This window comes from Hippocampus zosterae, chromosome 13, assembly GCF_025434085.1.
Source record: "Hippocampus zosterae strain Florida chromosome 13, ASM2543408v3, whole genome shotgun sequence".
NCBI classification, from domain to species: Eukaryota; Metazoa; Chordata; class Actinopteri; order Syngnathiformes; family Syngnathidae; genus Hippocampus; species Hippocampus zosterae.
This window is the reverse complement of record NC_067463.1, coordinates 7,024,367-7,040,767: the sequence shown is the minus strand read 5'-3', so window position 1 is coordinate 7,040,767 and position 16,401 is coordinate 7,024,367. Positions and strand designations below refer to the sequence as shown.

At 45.0% G+C, this 16,401-nt stretch overlaps 1 protein-coding gene across 1 annotated transcript; it reads right to left on the bottom strand.

Moving 5' to 3' along the window:
- Nucleotides 1–9,267: 9,267 nt before the first annotated feature.
- On the bottom strand, nucleotides 9,268–16,035 carry LOC127613607 (protein-glutamine gamma-glutamyltransferase 2-like). The gene is made up of 15 exons (XM_052084714.1): nucleotides 15,862–16,035; nucleotides 15,620–15,787; nucleotides 15,219–15,452; nucleotides 14,158–14,276; nucleotides 13,928–14,056; nucleotides 13,584–13,761; nucleotides 13,324–13,462; nucleotides 13,130–13,233; nucleotides 12,519–12,661; nucleotides 12,347–12,446; nucleotides 11,823–11,968; nucleotides 11,422–11,551; nucleotides 11,179–11,339; nucleotides 9,882–10,018; nucleotides 9,268–9,806 (listed from the first exon to the last, which is right to left on the bottom strand). Exons 1-15 carry the CDS (start codon nucleotides 15,872–15,874, stop codon nucleotides 9,662–9,664), a joined length of 2,046 nt encoding a protein of 681 aa, XP_051940674.1. The 5' UTR covers nucleotides 15,875–16,035; the 3' UTR covers nucleotides 9,268–9,661.
- Between the last annotated feature and the right edge of the window lie 366 nt (nucleotides 16,036–16,401).

The window sequence follows — 16,401 nt, the reverse complement described above, 5'->3', positions numbered from 1 at the left end:
TTTCTCCGGGTACGCCGGTTTCCTCCCACATTCCAAAAACATGCATGGCAGGGTAATCGAAGACTCCAAATTGTCCCGAGGTGTGAGTTTGAGCGCGGCTGGCGGATCGGAAAATAGATGGATGTGTGTATAAATATCTATAGAGAGAGAGAACTTTGACGATTGAGCAATTGTATGAAAGAAAATGCCTGAATCTTCCATTATGTGCTACGACGCTCCCTTTTCTTCCACTCTGCTGTCTCATTCCCACAGTGTGTATTAAAAGGTCATATGGCAGGTTGAAGTCACCGCGGGTCATTGTCTGCGCTCATGAGGGTCTGCATGCATGTGTGTCAAAAGCACTGAACCAGAGGAATGGCTTTGCCCGGCCGTCCGTTGCGGTTGTTTTACCGCTGAGAACAATAAATAAAAAAAAGGTGGAAGGTGCGCGTATGCCGTAGTCATTACATGGGTAACTACTATTGAACACTCCCGCATTAACATGCAACGTGTCTCTCAAGTCCCCGTGTCTACCTTCGCTCCGCACTGCAGCCTGTCCGAGCCAATTTGCAGTCATGCTGCGGCCCCCCCGAGGCATTTGTGACCCAACAGTGGATCACCCAAGTGGAACCCGACAATGAGCTGCAAGGCCAAATAATCCATAAGAACATGTTTGGGATGGTCACACGTTGTGTCAATCGTCTTCCAGGTGCTATTAGCTTGAACCCGGTGTAGTCAAAACGGGAATGGGTGAGCTCAGGCCTCCCCCAAGGCCAAAAAGGCCACTTGGATTTAATCTGAACGTAGACGACCATTGGCGCCCTCGTAATAGTTCTTAAACAGAACTCGAGAGTCACTCTGGAGAGTCACAGACCTCCGGCAAGGTAAATCTTTTGGGATTGTCCAAAATTAGGAATGGCCATTAAGAGAATTTTTTTTTAATTGAGAATTGACCCTTTCAGGGACAGCAGTTACTAGAGTGGACGGACAGCGTATCATGTTATCAGGTGACATGGTGTATGAAAGGGTTAAAAGACGAAAGGGTTAGAAGACGATTCGCAGTCCATCGAATGTGGGGGTGTGAAACGATTCAAGAACGGCACATTTTTGAGTGCAAGTTGTCGATTTGGATCGATTCAGTGGGATTACTATTCACTATTTTCCCTGCCCTTGTGCTGCCGTTTGCAAGGCCTCGAGAGTGACAAAAAGTTTGGTGGTGATTGGTTTTGTGGGTTTTCCTGGAATGAACTCATTAAGTAATTTAGAAAAAGGTCAATAACAACAATACCGCCTGCCTGACCTTAATTAAATTAAATGGCAAAATCGATCCACTTGTCGCTTGCCCTCATTAGGGTTACGGGTAAAAGTAAGGCCCACCACATCTGATTTTGGGTGAGAGACGGAACCGGTTGCCAACAAATTGCATTATTAAAAATAATAATAATAATTCACACTCATATTTACACCTTTGGACAAATTAGTCGGCAATTCATCAAACTCTGTCTCTGTCGGATTCCTGTATTTTCTGCTCTATAAGGCGCTTCGGATTACAAGGCGCACCTTCATTGAATGGCCTATTTTAAAATTGTTTTCATATATAAGGTGCACTGAATAAGGCGCAGAGAATACAAGCTAAAGAGGCTGCGGTTGCGCTATGCCTCCACGAGATGGAGCCACACTAAAGGGAATACACTACTATATACACGACAGCTTTATTTACATGGAGTCTTCACAATCACTGCAGCGGTAACAAAGCCATGACAGCTGGCCACAGTCACGGACATGAAAAATAGAAATACAAATGGCATTACAAAACAATAAAGGAAAGTTATGAAGACAATTGATTCAACTAAAGGGCACATAAACCACAAGGGGCTAAACATCCTTCGAAGTCTTGCTTGTCTCCTTTTTCCTTTGTTTAGTCAGTGCTATGCTTTTGGTAGTTTCTTTGGTTGATAATGGCTGCGCAGAGCTCACAAAGTAGTTGTCTGAGTGTGTGTTGGCGAATGCACACGGCAATTAGTGTCGAGAAGAACCATTTTAGTTTACATTTGGTTCCCGCTAATAATCACCACGAGAGAGCATAGGAACACTAACAGGGAAACAACTCAATTAGGGAATATTAAGTGACTGTGACACCATATATAAGGCGCATCGGATTATTGTGCGCGCTGTCGGCCTTTGGGAAAATTGAATGCATTTGGGTGCGCCTCATAGTGCGGAAATCCTGAGGCTAGTTAAGAATGTGCAAACTCTAACACAAGAAGGAAGGCAGGAGCCGACATCTGAACCTGAAACATGCCAACGGCCATATTTGTATTTCTTTATTTTTTTTGCACCTCGTCTGTTGCCTTACTGCTTATTTACCTTGAAAAACTATTTGAAATCATTGTTTCTTATGTCAATGTAATCACCACTGCGGGAAAGCCGTCATTATCTTTTATCCACGTTGATGAAGCACAAGAATCGCCTCCATGTCTGCCAATGAGGAAGATTTGGGAGCGGCATATGAGCGCGCGTTTGTGTGTGTCTCGTCGTTGCCTTTGACGTGTGTCTGATGTAGATGAGTAGGTGTTACATTAAAGACATTCCCCTCTTCACTCACTCCGTCACAGCGCTCTGATCCCGCGAGTCACTCCGTATTACATCTGCAAGTGTGAGAGTGTGCGTGTGTGTGTGTGCATAGGCATGTGTGTTCAACATCCAAATGACTGCCAAGCTGTTCTTACACACACACACACACACACACACAAAGCAACAGACAAGTTCCTGTCTGATCATGTTCGCGTTAATCCGACCAAAAAGAGGGGGAAAAAAAGGTTTGCGATGTTCTCTCAGTTTGACACGGGTGCCGTAAAGCAGCGGCAACAGCAAAACTTTTTGTATTTTTAGAGCCTTCATGAATAAACACGAGCGCCTTCTTCTCTGTGTGGTACCCCCCGCCCACACACACGCACATATATGATGCGCAGCTAAAAAGAGATGCACTTGATTCATTCATTAATGAGCCCAACAAACAAGAAGAGCTGTGGACAACTTTTTTTCGTCTCACTGGATATCTTCCGATTTCTTACTTACAAAATTCTGCCGTTAGCTTCTATTTCAGGCAGATTGGATACTGCGACATTGAGTGCTCTTAACAGTGACACAACGCTGAATTCTCCCCAAATTTACCATAAACGGCAAATACCGGTATATTTACCATCTCAGCTCTAGTGAATTCACATTGCCTTAAAATGTCGCCGTTCTTCGCTGAAAGAATTCGCCTGTTTCCCATTTTGTGCTCAGGCCAAAACAATGAAAAGCACACTGGGAAAAAAAGGCAAAAAGGATTCATCCATCCATCCATCATCTACCGCTTATCCGGGGCCGGGTCGCGGGGGCAACAGCTTTAGCAGGGAAGCCCTAACTTCCCTCTCCCTAGCTACTTCTTCCAGCTCTCCCCGGGGGATCCCGAGACGTTCCCAGGCCAGCTGGGTGACATAGTCTCTCCAGCGTGTCCTCGGTCTTCCTCGGGGTCTCCTCCCGGTGGGACATGACCGGAACACCTCACCGGGGAGGCGCTCAGGAGGCATCCGAATCAGATGCCCAAGCCACCTCATCTGGCTCCTCTCGATGTGGAGGAGAAGCGGCTCGACTCTGAGCCCCTCCCGGATGACCGAGCTTCTCACCTTATCTCTAAGGGAGAGCCCGGACACCCTGCGGAGAAAACTCATTTCGGCCGCTTGTATCCGGGATTCAAGGATTCATCTTTTCAAAAAAAAAATTATAAATACGTATGAACTGGTTGCATTTATTAAAATAATCTTCCAGCAACATAAATTTATTTTGAGCAGTATTTATCTTGGTGAAACATGAATTTAATGTGTAAAACCAGTGTCCATACTTTATTTTGATCATTTTGCAAATACTAAATGATTTTTTTTCACATTCACGCCAGTCCTTTTCTTGGATATTTAAAAAATCCTCATCATTTACGCTGCGATTTGAATGTCAAAGCATCCCACTCGGTTCCAGGTGGATGCTGAACAAATTTCCCTTCAACTAGCAAGCCGAAAAAACGCGTGACACCCTCTCAACTTCAAAGGGAAAAATGTGACAGTGACTCGCGTGAACCAAACTCGGAGTGACAGTATCATAATTTTGTTTGTGGTACTTGCAGGGAAACGATACCGCAGGATGCAGTGATTTATTTATTTTTACATTTTGGCTTTTGTTTTTGAAAATCACTTTTCAGAGCAGGTTTTTTTGTTTTTCTTAGTTTATATTTTGTCAAAATCGCTTTGTTTTACTTGACTGTTTAAATAGTTTTAGTATTAGTTTTTTTTTTAACCATAGAGTAAGATTTAAAAACAAAAAACAAAGTGAAGGCTGTGATCTCTCCCACAACGGCGCAGACTTCTCTGCGAAATTACCAACACTTAGCGTAGCGTTACGCTCCGCGAGGACTGCGATGACAACCAACGGTTAACAAGAAGACATCTGCTTTGTTACCTCGCGCCTCAGTAAAACCGGACCCTTTGCTGCTGTCATCCGATCGGCTGATCTTGCCATCCTCATGATGAAGACCTTGTCAGACAGCGTGACTTTTGCGTGGAAAGCCCCTTTGGGCGAGAGATGGCTGCCCGCATATCCGGTGCGATTCAACCTTTCAAATCAAATAATAAATCTGCTGGCTACTCACTCATGAGACCGCACCACTTTTCCAGTTGCAAAAACACAAAACCTGTGTCTGTGTGTGTGTGTGTGTGTGTGTGTGTGTGTGTGTTTTCGCAGCAGGTGGAATGAGATGATGTACGAGAGCTCTTCAGCTGCCACACTCCATCGTCTCTCCAGTGGACGCCATCTTTGACACTTTGTTCCCCCCCCCACCACTGTGGCGTAAACGCTTTTGATGAAGTGTCAGGTGAGGGATCCAATCTGACGCTCAGACAACGAGGAAGCGTCACGCCAAGACTCGGAATATAATACAGTGGCTCTGAGTAACTTTCCCCTGTGGCCAAATCTGTTAATTTTCTAATTTATGATGCAATCTGTGTTTTTTTTCTTTTGATTTTTCTATTAAAATGATTTTGTCATTTTCTCATTGTGATGTAAAAATGTTATAGTAAGATGGCTTTTTCCCTTAATAGTTGGACTTCATGACATTTTTTTTCTTGTCATTGTATAAAATTGATCTTGTAAAATGACCTTTTTTTTCCAACATAACGACTTTTTCTTAAAGGATTTGAACATCATTCTCGAAATTGTGGTTTCATTCAGTTAGTAACTCTTTTTTTTCTCAAATTACATTTTCCTTTTTCTCATAACCTTGTGGACTTCATTCTCATGGCTTCGTTTCTCAATGTTATATTGTTATATTCTTTCTTTTCAACATTTGACCTTATCTTGAAACCTCACCAACCCCACCCCACCCCACCTCCTGCATAATATTTAGACTTTATTGGCCGTTTCACATTTTCGCAAAAGCAGACTTTTTCAGCGCTGATCACAGCATCTTGTGTGCTTGCATTAAAACGTGTTGCGCGGATCCGCCATGGCCTTTATTTGCAACAAAGCAATTTCTGGCGCAGTCACAATGTGCGAGCTTCTGTCCAATTAGATCTCCTCCCGTCTCGCTGTGTGTCATTCCAATGAATGTTTTCCTCATCTGTCTGCTTTGCATATAAATTGCTAAAACGCGCTTTTGTAACGGCTGTCAAACAACGCTATTCCGACGTTAGCAGCAGATGCCCATGATGCAACAAATATGGCTCACGCGTATACAGAATGAACACCGGGGGCATGTACTAAGTACTGCTATAAAGTTAAAACAAAATAGCTCAAATATTGGGCTCATAGGTTTCAACCCTTTTATGCAACCTGTCAGCTGATAAAATGATAAGCTGTCCACTGTCGTAACCTCTGTTCGTGAAAGGGTTAATGGAGTCTTAATAGTATTGTGATGTCAAAGACTAGTCATTGTCTAATTTTATGTCTTGCTGACCGTATTTTTGTCTTTGACTGTGTTGTCATGACCCCCCACGCCCAAAAAACACTTTTTTTAATAGAAAATGAATGGGATGAAATTGTTTCCCTGTGGAGCTCCACTGATGGACAATGTTATTATGTACGTATGTAAAAGTACCATTTTAAAAAATGTTACCGCTGCTCATGGCGTGCATATGAGATCCGCCTTTGTGCATTGCAGTATTTGCACAATGATTTTCGCACAAAAACACAGACGAGAGCAAGGTTGTCTTTGACGAGTGAAATTGTTGCCTTTTGGGAAATGACACAACAGCGAGGGGCAAAAGCAATCACATGGAAGCTTTAATTAAGTGTAGGAGCGGAGCTGTTCGCCCCACGAAAACAAAGAATCTTAAGTGCTTCTTCATCTTGGAGAGCTCATACAGCTTTAATGATGAATTGGCTGATCACACAACACTAAAATGAGCTTGCTGCTATTTACTGGTGGTAAAGACGCAGTCTTGTGAACTTTAACACTGTCGCATGCACACGCCGACTCACACAGAGTCTCTTTTCCACTGTGGCAATAGGACTGCACGATTATGGGGGGGAAAAAATCATCATCATAATTATTTGAGACCGAAATCAGTATGATTAAAACAATCATACATTGATTTCAAAACTTAGCATTTAGTTGCCAACTGAAGTTCAACGACTCAAAGCTATCATCATCGCCTCATGTCCATTCATCCCCGCACGCTCAGCACTTTATTCTTGAACACGCTGTTCTTTTTGTAAAGTACCTTAATTACTGGGCAGTCCGGTGATCGGCTGGTTAGCAGGTCGGCCTCACAGTGGAGAGGTTTGATTCCGGCTCCGGCCTTCCTGTGTGGAGTTTGCATGTTCTCCCTGTGCCTACGTGGGTTTTCTCCAGGTGCTCCAGTTTTCCTCCTTAGATTCCAAAAACATGCGTGGCAGGTTAACGGAGCACTCTAAATCGGCCCGAGGCGTGAGTGCGTGCACGGATGGTTGTTTGTCAATGCTTGCTCTGCGATTGGCTGGCAACCGGTTCAGGGTGTCCTCCGCCTCCTGCCCAAAGACACCTGGGATAGGCGAATCAGAAAATGGATGCATAGACCTAAATGACCCTGGAAATATCCTGAGTTTTGAGCCTCTTGCATTTTCATACACACGTGCTACATCATTAGCGTATTTTATCTTATTTTCACAAGTCTTGGGATTGACTTAGTGGGCTAACCTGAGCACTTGGGGGTTGTAAATCGATGTGTCCTTGAATTTTGAGGAAAGGAAAATTCATAGAAGACTCCATTTTAATATGACTTTAAAGGGCCAAAGCGAAAATAAATCAGAAAGAAAGTCGACTGAGAAAAGAGTAAAACAATACCAACGAAAAAACAAAACGCGATTTATGCCTTTTGGCCTCTGGGGGCAGTGTGGTGCCGTGCATGAATGAAGGAAGAATGAGAATATCATAAATTGCAATTGTTTTAACAGGTGGGAAGAATTGTGCTTTTGAGTAGTGCTCACTTACCCGCGGGTATGTGTTTCCACGGCGTTTGTATTTAATTCGAAGGACTATCAGTCCCTCTGTAGATGCTAATTTCCTGTTGAGTAGAGGTCGTCCATTGATTTTAGCATTAGCGCTAGCAATGTTTTAAAACTTAACTGCACAATGTGTTGAAATCGTATAGTTGTGTGTTTAATTCTTCACCAATCCCTAACTAGGGTTGCATTAAACTGAATTTTGCAGCACGCCCAGTGTGAGCAGAATCACATCCGACACACACCTGCGACGCAGGCAATATGGTGCATTGAATTCAGGGTGCCTTCACAATGTCAGGAACTTGTAAACGCACCACGCCGTTCGAAGCACATGAAACGTTTTTCTTCCAAGATCACGTTTTAACGTTCGAGAGAAGCCAAAATCTAAATCACGATTTACATTTCTTTTCATCGTTCAGCCCTTACTCATACACAAACTTTCACAAGCGCTATCTGTTTCACACACTCACACCCAAAGTTTCACTCGCTCTGTCATGTGCACACGGGACCTCACTCAGGTTCTCATAAGCATGCACTGTCACACGCTCACACAAACTTGAGCACACGCTCACATCAACTTTTGCTCACTCTCACATCCACACTTTATCTCACATATGCACTCCATTTCTCGATCACACAAACACATCAGACACGCGGGTTCACACACACTCACACTTCTCTCACACTAACACGATGCATTTTTGTTTTTCCTGCTTTCACCAGCTCATCTCATTGCCTTTTATTCAGACTCATTTTCAATTCTCTTAGAAGTTGTCTTTGAAGGCATTGCAGTGCTGTCGCTCTCCTCTTGTTCATATTTCTCCTCCAGATATTCATTTGACACTCGTGTGTGTGTGTGTGCGTGTGTGCGTGTGTGTGTGTGCGTGTGTGCGTGTGTATAAATGTCCCCATGCCCTTGTGAAGTGTATTCAGCTGTTTATGCTTTCATTAATTAGCGAGGCAGCATTCCGAATGCAGTTGTCAGGCAGCTTCGGTCTTCATCACTACCCAGACCCCCCACCCCGCCCCTGTGTGTGTGGGTGTGTGTGTGTGTGTGTGTTTAACTTATGTCCAAATTGTTGCGCATCTACTTTGCTTTGAAAGCTTCAGTCATACATTCTAGAAATGTTTCAAATTAAACAATTCAGTTGAAAATCTTCACATCTGATCAAAATGGCTGATCAATAGGAACCCAATGAGGACTGGATTCATGCTTTCCTATGCAAAATCAAATTGGGAAAGAACAAAAATAATAATGTTCCATTTCAATTTGAGTCTGCAAGGGTTTGGACGTGAGCTGTGGTCTACAGCAGCTACACCGCCAGTGTGCTCATTGTGCGGAGGTGTTTAACTGCTCTCTCGAGTATTCACTAAAAGCCTGAAAAGAGCATTGGTAACTCCTTACCCATATGCGAGGGCATTACAGAAACTTTTTTTTTTTTTGTGATGATACCCTGTACACAGATCGTATAAAATGCTGCTGAATCAAAATGCGTCCATTAGTATATGTGATGCCATGTGGGTCAGGGAGGCTGTGCGTTGCGCTTGCCGGTGGCCACTCAGACGTGCGCATTGTGTGTGTTCACTCATGCAGGAAAGCCTCGGCCTTAGCGTAGACGGCTGCTGAAAGAGGTCTTGTGCGTGCGTGCATATTTGCGTCACACCGTTACACTCGGAAGAATGCAGTTACGTTGTTAGTATACATGGCTGTCACTCACAGAATATTTGCGGCTGAAACATCGGAGCCGCAGAAGAAGAATCCAGTTGACGATGAGATACCCAAGCATGCGTTTATGGCTTTCAACTGGATTGACCGAGTATCAGGAAAACAACAACAGACACTACAGTGGAGCCGGGAGGGACAGCCGGTTTCAAAGAGGCTACTTAGAAGCGCTCTTATCGCAAGCGCACACATGCAGACGTACAAACTTTTCATTTTAAAAATCCCGCAATTTGTGATCGTGGCTTTGTTATCTCAGATTAGTCGGATTAAGATCCCCGCGCCAAGCAAATGTGTCAAACGATTATAGTCAGGCAAGCTATTTAAGACGAAATCAACGGCCTCGTGGTGGAGTGACAGCTCGTTCATGCGATCGAGACGGAAGCCAAATGACTCAACTGGTGACTGGTTCAACTTCCGACTCGATTTCTATGATTCCATTTCGCTCCTTCATTTGCGAACCATCACCGTAGCGTCTCCCTTCGCGTCTTTGATCCCATCTGAGAAGAAGTCAACCAGAAGTTTCCTGACGCCAGTCCGAAATGGGATGAAGGCGAGTTTGACGAGCGCCTTCTGGCCGGGGCCGATGTCGGAGCTGAGAGACAGAAAACGTGTTGTAGGTGTCGAATGAAGGATGGCGGCTAATGAAGCTCATCGAGTCTGTACTTACTTCACCTTGACCTCAGTGGAAGCCAATAGGCCGGCCCCCTCCACGTTGAAAACCCCCCCCTTCAGAGGCACCTTGAGAGGGTTGGTGAAGGAGATGGAGCAGGTCGCTTGCTGTCCTTGATAAGTCTTGCCACAAACCTGAAGAGAGACAATTGAACGATTGAAAAGCCCGTAGCTAGATCATTTTGTTATGGTCATAAAGAATGGGCAGCAGGAAAAGAATTGACAACTGATTATCTGATCCCCAAAAATATATATTGTGATGTTGAATGTCAATGGATGAAAAAAAAAAGTTGCATTGCATTTATTTCTCCATCCATCCATTTCCTGAACTGTTTTATCCTCACAAGGGTCGCGGGGCGTGCCGGAACTTATCCCAGCTATCTTCAGGCAGTAGGCGGGGGACACCCTGAACCGGGTGCCAGCCAATCGCAGGCCCCACAAAGACCAACAACCATCCATGCTCACAGTCACACATTGGGACAATTTCAAGTGTTCAATAAGCCTGCCGTGCATGATTTTGGAATGTGGGAGAAAACCGGAGTACCCGGAGAAAACCCACCTAGGCCCGGGGAGAACATGCAAACTCCACACCTTTGCACTTTGAGGTCGACGTGCTAACCACTGGACACCCAGGCCGCCCGACTTTTATTAATTGTATAATTCAATATTTTATAGTTAAGTATGATACGAGCCACTTTTAGTAAAATGAAAAATGTACTATAAAAAGATATCACAAGAAAACTAGCAACTTGTTTGCTTTGTCACTGGTAACACAAAGGTCAGATGTAGAATTTGTTGTTGTTTTGAGTTTGGGATTTTTTACTACACTGCATGGGTTTTCTGCGGGTGCATGGCAGGCTGATTGAACACTCGAAATTGTCCCTAGGTGTGAGTGTGAGCAAAGATGGTTGTTCATCTCTGTGTGGCCTGCGATTGGCTGGCAACCTGTTCAAGGTGTCCCCCGCCTACTACCCGAAGATGGCTGGGATGGGCTCCAGCACCCCCCGCCACCTTTGTCAAGTCAAATCAAGTCAACAGTATTTATAGAGCACTTTCAAACAGCCATCGCTGCATACAAAGTGCTGTACATGGAGCAATTTAACATGCACAATAAACAACAAGACAAATCGGTAATAAAGGCGGTAGAAAGCACCAAACAGTAAAATCAAGAACAAATCTAAGTCATGCTGAGTCGAATGCCAAAGAATTGTGAGGATAAGCGGATCGGAAAATGGATGGATTTTCACTACAAGTGAAAGGATTACCACGGTTGCATGTTGCCTGCGTGCGCTCACCTCAACAAGGACTTGAGGCATGACGGGTGACATTCTGCCCGTGGCCATGACGGGTCTCCTCAGTCCCTCACCTGCCAACAATGCTGTCATCTTCAGATGTTGCTGTCCGGAGATGTACTTGACATAGTCGTCGAAGCCCACTCGCACCACCTCCTTGTGAACTGGACACATTTTGGTGAAGGTCAAAAGTGTGTGTGTGTGTGGGAGGGGGGGACAATGTCTTTTTTTTTAACGTGCTACAACCTTGGTTGGCGCGCACAGAAATCTGCTTGGTTTCCCTCTGCACCATCCCAAGGTGGATACCGTTGTACGTTTCTGCCGTGACTGCCATGTTCAGATGAACGTCGGCGTTTTTTCTTCCGTCGTTCATCAACTGCACAAAAGAATCATTTGGTATAATGTCATTTGGAATCATTTGCCAGACTGTGCATGACCATCTCCAGAGTGCACCAAAAATATTTACTCACTCTTCGAGTGCCTATTACTCATATTGTTTGTGTCGTGTTTCTGATGCAATCACTAATTTTCCCCCGAAAACTGATACCCCCCCCCCCCCAAAAAAAAGCCAGTCTAAAAGTGACTGTTTTTTGGGGAAAGCCCGTTAAAGTTAAAAATACCAAACAACAATACGTTGTGTGCCATACCTCGACAACAATGTCGACATCTGATCCAAACACAAGTTTTCCGGGTTTGACACTCAACAAAAATTTCTCGGATTCCGGCCTCTCGGGGGACGGCTCTCTGATTGCACGCTGAGCTTTTGCGTACACCTCTCTTGCATTCTCGGTGCCTGATGAAAAAAATTAATCGGCCCTTGATAATTAAACGGCGGCTATGGTGACGTGACATTTGAAGACACGCTGCAGTAAGGAAGCAAATTGGACACTGAGTGGAAAGTGATCTCGCACCAAAACGCGACACCATCAGTAGTCTGCTGCTTTAATTAATCCACTCGTTTACCGGCACAAAAAAAAAGTTCAGGGCCTAGCCCGGATGATTTAGGATGAACGGGGCACAAGACAATTAAAATATGCAAAACTAAAACGTATGATTGGCTCATACGAAGTGTATACACGTGCGCTTATTGAATTAATGACAACTGACGCAAAGCCGAAATATGTGCGTGACCTGTTTGTCCGTGTTGGAAAATGAGTCATTTTTGGCTAACCTTCAGGATATTTGTATTGTTGAGTGACATCGTCTCTGCGATTGCCAAAAACACTTTTGGTGCTGATGTTCTTGCCGATGCTGAACTGGTCCACTCTGATCTGTAAACAAAGGCTCATTGTTTTCAGTCAAATGCGTAGGAGGTTTTCTTGAGGGAAAACGAGGGCAGCCACCTTCTGATGCTGGCCGTCTTTTCGGACCATCCAGTGGATGATGTCAGCGTTCACCTCCGCAAATACAAACGGAGCGTCATACTTGATGCCCAGATTTCCCACCTTGATGGCCTTAACAGGACATGGACCACAGCGGAAGTCACCTAACAACCAAAAGGTCATTTCGGAATCAAATTTGAAGCAATCTTGATGATGTCTATGAATTTTTGGTCAAGTAAATGATGGTAAAATCGTCATGTTATTCGGAGAACAGGCCAGTTCACCATCAATCCATTTTCTGATCGGCTTTATCCTCACAAGTGTTGCGGGGCATGCTGGAGCCTATCCCGGCTGTCTTCGGGCAGTAGGCGGGGGACACCCTCAACCGGTTGCCAGCCAATCGTAGGGCACACAGAGATGAACAACCATCCGCGCTCACACTCACACCAGGAAGGGCGGAACTGGAATACAACCCACGACCTCAGCCCCGCCCATTTCAGCATGACAGTCAAATGTAAGCTGCCCACACCGAAGCGTCAATTGGAATCAGCAACGAATGGTCACTGCGACTGAGTCAAAAATGGCCAGAATCTCCTTACTCCGATCACACACACAAAAAAAAAGGGCTGTACCATCACTTAATTCTTGAGGAGTTGGGTCCAAAACCTGCCAGCCGTCATTTCCCTGTGGGAGGTCATCTCTCCTCATCCAGGCCTCAACCCAACAGTGGAAGTTCCTAAAACAAGAGTTTGAGAGACGCGTGAATGACAAATGACATCAGAACTAATGAGATGATCTTTTTTTTTTTTTTTTTGCTGCGTCCTACCATGAGCTGTCTGAGCGCCCTTTTTTAATAATCCTCAGGTCTTCATCGACCAGGTAGTCCAAAGAAAGGTTCCCGTCGGTGTCGTGGGCAGAATCAAAGTTGGTAATGTTGCGTGCTGGGATTCCCAGGCAGCGCAGTACTGTACGAAGAGCATACAAAAATCTCATAACTGCTATTTGCACAACATGCAAATAGCAGCTTTCAGGCTTCTTTCTTCTGCTTCTTTCAAGGCGACAACGCCAGACGCCTTGACGGCTCACCTGTAGTGGTGACAGCAGCAAAGACCCAGCACTGGCCGTATTTCACCTGCCTGGCTCCGCCGTCGCTCCACTTGTGGAGGATGGAAACGCTGCCCGTCCATCTGTAAGGCGCCACTCCGTCAGAGTACGGCTCCTCCCAGCGGCCTTGCAACACACCCCTGTCGCGATTGGAATTCACCTGGACGAACATATTGAATGGTTCGTTTTCGTCCTACTTTGACCTCAGGGTTCTCGGCAACTCGTCTTATTTTGTTCTAGGCAACCATAAATAAATGCTCATGTTCTTTTTTGGGGAGATATGTGTGTGTGGGGGGGGGGCAGGGGGGGTTCCTCATTGTCATCACCATAGCAGTGAGAATCCTGCTGACGTAGACGGGGTCATATCTCTGCTTCAGGTCTTTCTTCGAGTCTCTTATGGCCTCAGTGGAGTTGTCCAGGATTTCAAAACAAATGTCCATCACCTTGTCCTCAAACTGTGAGCACACACACACACACATATACGATACACATGAATACGACACACACAAACCAGTCGTGTGTGTGTGTGTGTGTGTGTGTGTGTGTGTGTGTATACCTGTCCAAAGTTCCAACGTCTCTGAGTGATGGCGTCCCAGTTGTCCATGTAAATGATGCCATTCTCATTCATAATATACTCCTGATTGAGCAACTCATCATTAAGATACACTGCATCATCTGTGGCACACACACACACACACACACACACACACACACACACACACACACACACACACAGATAGATAGATAGTTTTAAAAAAAAGATTAGAATAGGTTAGGATTTAATGTGTCAGTGCATTGAATCCATGTCATCATTCCATTTTCAAATCTATGGAGCTACTACGTATTGCATCATCTTTTATTGGAGGGATACATCTATGGAGGAAACGTCACATTTTCATTCCTAGGTGCATCAGACGACAGCAAGACACTCTTTGCGTCGTACTGCCTCCATACCTGTCAACTTTTCGGAGTGCCAACCTGTATAAACTACAAAAAAAATCCTTATAACATACCAAAGCATTTTATATGTCAAAATAACCGCATAAAAAAACGCACGAAATTTTCAATGATATTTATTGTAGATCTCCATAATACATCTGGTTAATGTCGAATCATCATTCTATTTAGTGGCATTACTGTGTTCAGAGTTGTATTCCTGCGTTACTTTGGAGTCATTTGGAGTTGGTGAAAAAAAAACCCGGAAATTTTCAGAATCCGTATGATTTGTGCGATACGGCCATATATATATATATATACATATACGTATACGTAAGATTGACCACAAAATCCATATTAACTATGGCTAAACCGTATGAGTTGACAGGTATGCGCCTCGAACGGAGACGTATCATCTCAAACGGAAACGTGATGCCGCTGACTCGAAGCAAATGGAACCACTCCGCTTCAAAAATCCAACCGTCTTTGAATCGTATCGCATCCTTTGAGATGCGTATCAAATGATCTTTCATCCGAGCCGCGCACACCCCTCGCTACATACACACACGCATGTATACAGCCCCCCCCCCTTCCCATCATCCGTCATGATCGGCAAAATGAAAAGCAACAATCCAAATGCAAGTCGTTACAGTTGACAACTTGCGAGCGTGACGGATTCACCTTTGCACCACGGGTTATAGAGCAGGTGGAACTTGGTCCTTGCGTCGGCATCCAGCACGCGTCCGGTCGCCGAGCACACCAGCGACACGGCCAGACGGTGAGGGCCGACGACGGCGTCCGCCGGGCTGTACACGGTCAGCAGAAGTTCATCGTAGGCTCTCCGCTGGGTAAACCACCAATCGCTGCTTGCGGTTTTCTCCCCCTTCACGCTAATCGTGATCTCCTCTCGCTTGCCTGAAGAAACAACAAGTGAAAATGATCGTCGGGTAAAACAACCTCTGGATCCACCTATGGCCATTCATACAAATAAACATCCACGCTCGAGTCCACGGCAGAGAACGTATCCCCGACAAATGGCCGACCCGCTCACTGCAGCCACTTCGAGATCAGGCTTTACTCACCAAGATGGAGGTCCAAAGCCGCCGCGCATTGGCGCACATCCCCGGAGCACTGCACCGAGATGGCGAAGGACTGACCCCTGCGCACAATCAAGCGCTTGAGGTCGATCTCTCGGGTGCGGTGAGCCGAGTTGTTCTCACGGCATCTCGGGTCCACGGCCACAATAGTCACTAAAGACAAGATGACGTTGGATTAGCAGTATGTTTTATGAACAAGAGAGACGCGGTGATGGATGGCGACTCACTTCTGTTTGCCATGGCGGGTCGTTTTGGGTGAAAAAGTTTCTGTCTTCAAGTCGCGTCACCCACTTGTCTCGTAGCGCGTCCCGGTGGTTTATTTATACGGCACGGGGTTGACCCTCCCACAATCTAAAACATATTCCTCGACACTCCATTATCCCCTACCCCTCCCAGAAATCTTGCTAAGCTTGGCGCTCGTTCATTTTAGTCAGTGTACGGTATTTACATTATATAGCAATTCTTTCTGGATGCTATACATTTACGCAGAAACTACCGCGATAAATGAGAGTATTGTTGTTGTTTTTTTTCTGTGTTGCTTTTGAAATGCCACTGATAAATTGATGATGTTTGAGCAAAAATATTTTTTCAGTTCTCAACGATATGGAAATGTAGAACAATAAAATATTTTGGATAAATGAAAATGAAAGGCAGCTCGGTGGTCCAGTGGTTAGCACGTTGCCTGCACAGTGCAGTGGTACCGGGTTCAATTGCAGCTCCGGATTCCTTGTGTGGAGTTTGCATGTTCTCCCCATGCCTGCGTGGGT